The 2,566-nt window shown below is 67.7% G+C and overlaps 1 protein-coding gene across 1 annotated transcript; it reads right to left on the minus strand.

Annotated features, from left to right (window-relative positions):
* Nucleotides 1-387: 387 nt before the first annotated feature.
* Nucleotides 388-2,235, minus strand: FOXE3 (forkhead box E3). Its single transcript, XM_081058042.1, has 2 exons — nt 2,068-2,235; nt 388-1,944 (listed from the first exon to the last, which is right to left on the minus strand). Exons 1-2 carry the CDS (start codon nt 2,224-2,226, stop codon nt 1,144-1,146), a joined length of 960 nt encoding a protein of 319 aa, XP_080914168.1. The 5' UTR covers nt 2,227-2,235; the 3' UTR covers nt 388-1,143.
* Nucleotides 2,236-2,566: the final 331 nt, after the last annotated feature.

The following is a 2,566-nucleotide window of genomic DNA, read 5'->3' on the forward strand; positions in this document are numbered from 1 at the left end:
ATGTAATCTGTTCCGAAAGACCATTGGAGTTCTGAAACATTCGAAAACAGCCAACAGGTAGGCCTCAGGATCTTGCACGCAGTAGAAGCTGCATGATATGTTCAACTTCCGAGGCGTGTTCAAAAACCAAAGCATTTACTTCTAGGTTTACGGTGTTCATAAACCGAAATGTTCGTCAACGGAGACGTTCGAAAACCAAAGTACTACTGTATATGTACAGCTATGGTTTGATCCCATCCTAATCCTACTTCATGAACCTCTGCCTGACAGCTCACAAAGGGGCTCAGCCATGTGACAACCCAAGACCCTGAACAAAGCTCAGCCACTATCTCCCCCAGACCACCACCCCCCCAAGTCACCAGCCAGCACACCAAGCTGAGGGGGAGATTTCTTCTTTCTTTTTAATCAAACCAGCTTTGATTAAAAAAATAATAATGTAACAAGTCCTAAATTTTCCAGATGGTGCGTAGCCCACTAACTCCCCTTTCAGTCCGGAGCCCTCCGGTGCCCCTGATGCTGCTTGTGTCAGAAATCATGAAGAGCTGTCTTCAGGGCTTGGCACAGCACAGCCAGGTGCGTCTGTGCGGAAGGGGGGCAACTTCCCAGTAAGAAACTGAGGACAGACAGCGAGTGGGTTAAGGGGCGCACTTGGGGGAAATGAAGGGAAGGCAGCGAGGGAGTCACCAAACCAGGAGCCTGACCGCTAATGTAAAAACCAGGAGGCAAGGTTGAGGAAGTAAGGAGCCAGTTGGGGAGGTGGCTTGAGATGGAAGGTCTGGCTTCTGAAGGCTTGGAATTCACCAGAAACCTGGGCTGGGGGCTCAGGGGCGGTGATGATCCAGCTCAGGGACATGGGATCAACAAGGGCGCCGGGGGAGCGCACAGACGGGGGCTCACAGCGGAGGGAGAAGAAATGAGCTCACACGTCCAGGTGGGTGGAGGGTTCAGTCCAGTGGAAGGATGGTGGGAGGCTCCCCTGGGATGGGTGACAGAGAAAGAGGTATCGATCAGGTGTGCTCAGTCCCAGAGGCAGAGAGGTGGGTCCAGCCAAGGGGTGGGGGGAGCAGGGAGAGGGGGCGCTCCAGGCAGCGCCCAGCCCTGGGTGCTACGGGACCCCAGGCGGCCCTGACGGTGGGGAAGGGCTCACAGGTAGCGCTGCAGCCCCGGCGCGTAGCCCGGCTGCCTCAGGTAGGCCTGTCCCGGGCCGAGCGGGCCGAGAGCGCCCGGCGGCCCCGCCAAGGCCAGCAGCGGCTCGGCGGGGAGCGGGCCGGGCCCAGGGCGCGTCGAGAGCGGCCCCACGGCGCCCGGGGCTGGCGCGTAGAGTGGCGGGGAGGCGGCGGCAGCGCAGGGCGGGAAGGCGGCGTCGGGCGCGGCCCAGCAGGGCGGCTCCGCGGCGCCCCGGCCCGCCAGCTCGGGCGGCGGGCTCACCGGGCTGTCCACGCGGAAGACGCGCGCGGGCGGCGCGGGCGCGGGGGTGGCGGGGAGCGGCGGCGCGAGCAGCCCGGGGCCGGGGCCGAAGGGCGCGTAGGGGCCGGGCGGCGGGCCCGCGGCGAGCGCGGCCGGGGACAGCGCGGCGGGCGCGGGCAGCTCCGCGCGCTTGAAGCGCTTGCGGCGCCGCAGGAAGCTGCCGTGGTCGAACATGTCGGCGGCCGCCGGGTCCAGCGTCCAGTAGTTGCCCTTGCCCGGGTTGCCCGGCTCGCGGGGCACCTTCACGAAGCAGTCGTTGAGCGTGAGGTTGTGGCGGATGCTGTTCTGCCACTTGCGCGGGCCGTCGCGGTAGAAGGCGAAGCGCTCGGTGATGAAGCGGTAGATGGCGGCCAGCGTGAGGCGGCGTCCGGGGGCGTGCGCCAGCGCCATGGCGATGAGCGCGATGTACGAGTAGGGAGGCTTCCCGCGAGGCAGGGGGCGCCGGCGCCGGGGGCCGGGGCCGGGGGCGGGGGCGGGGCCGGGGGCGGGGGCGGGGCCGGGGCCGGGGGCGGGGGCGGGGGCGGGGGCGGGGCCGGGGGCGGGGGCGGGGCCGGGGCCGGGGCCGGGGGCGGGGCCGGGGCCGGGGGCGGGGCCGGGGGCGGGGCCGGGGCCGGGCGGGGGCTCGGGATCCCCGCGGCCCGCGGGCGCCTCCTCGGGCTGCGGACCCGGCTCGGCTCCGGCGAGCGGCGACGGCGGCGGCCCCGACGGCGCGACCCAGGGCAGGGCCGGGAAGTCGGAGAAGGCGGTGGGCGGCTCCATGTCGCCGCGCCCAGTCACTGGGAGTCAGCAGTCCCTGCCCACGCTGCCCGGAAAGCAGGGGCCGCTGACCCGCCTTATATGAACAGTTTCCCCTCCCCTGCCCCCTGACCAGGGCAGAGGCCTCGGACCTTCCGGGCTGCCCGGCACCACCCCCCTCGTCGGCTTCTCCGAGCCCCTTATCGTGCTCCTACTCCCCCGCCCTACAGTTTGCTCCTCCCATAGTGTCCTCCCTTTGGGTCAATCTTTCTCAGACCCAGCCTCATTCCTTCCCTATCTCCTTTGGGTCTGGCTCTAGCCCTGACCCCATCCCACCGGCTTCAATCAGCCCCCTTCCCTTTCC

Source organism: Rhinolophus hipposideros (genome assembly GCF_964194185.1).
Source record: "Rhinolophus hipposideros genome assembly, chromosome: 8".
In the NCBI taxonomy this organism is placed as follows: Eukaryota; Metazoa; Chordata; class Mammalia; order Chiroptera; family Rhinolophidae; genus Rhinolophus; species Rhinolophus hipposideros.

What these genes read in the sequence shown, in the direction of transcription:
- FOXE3 (XM_081058042.1), bottom strand. Translation starts at nt 2,226, where the DNA reads ATGGAGCCGCCCACCGCCTTCTCCGACTTCCCGGCCCTGCCCTGGGTC. An exon ending in CCCCGCCCGGCCCCGGCCCC is followed by an intron (nt 1,945 to 2,067) that starts GCCCCCGGCCCC and finishes CCCGCCCCCGGC; the next exon opens with CCCGCCCCCGCCCCCGGCCC.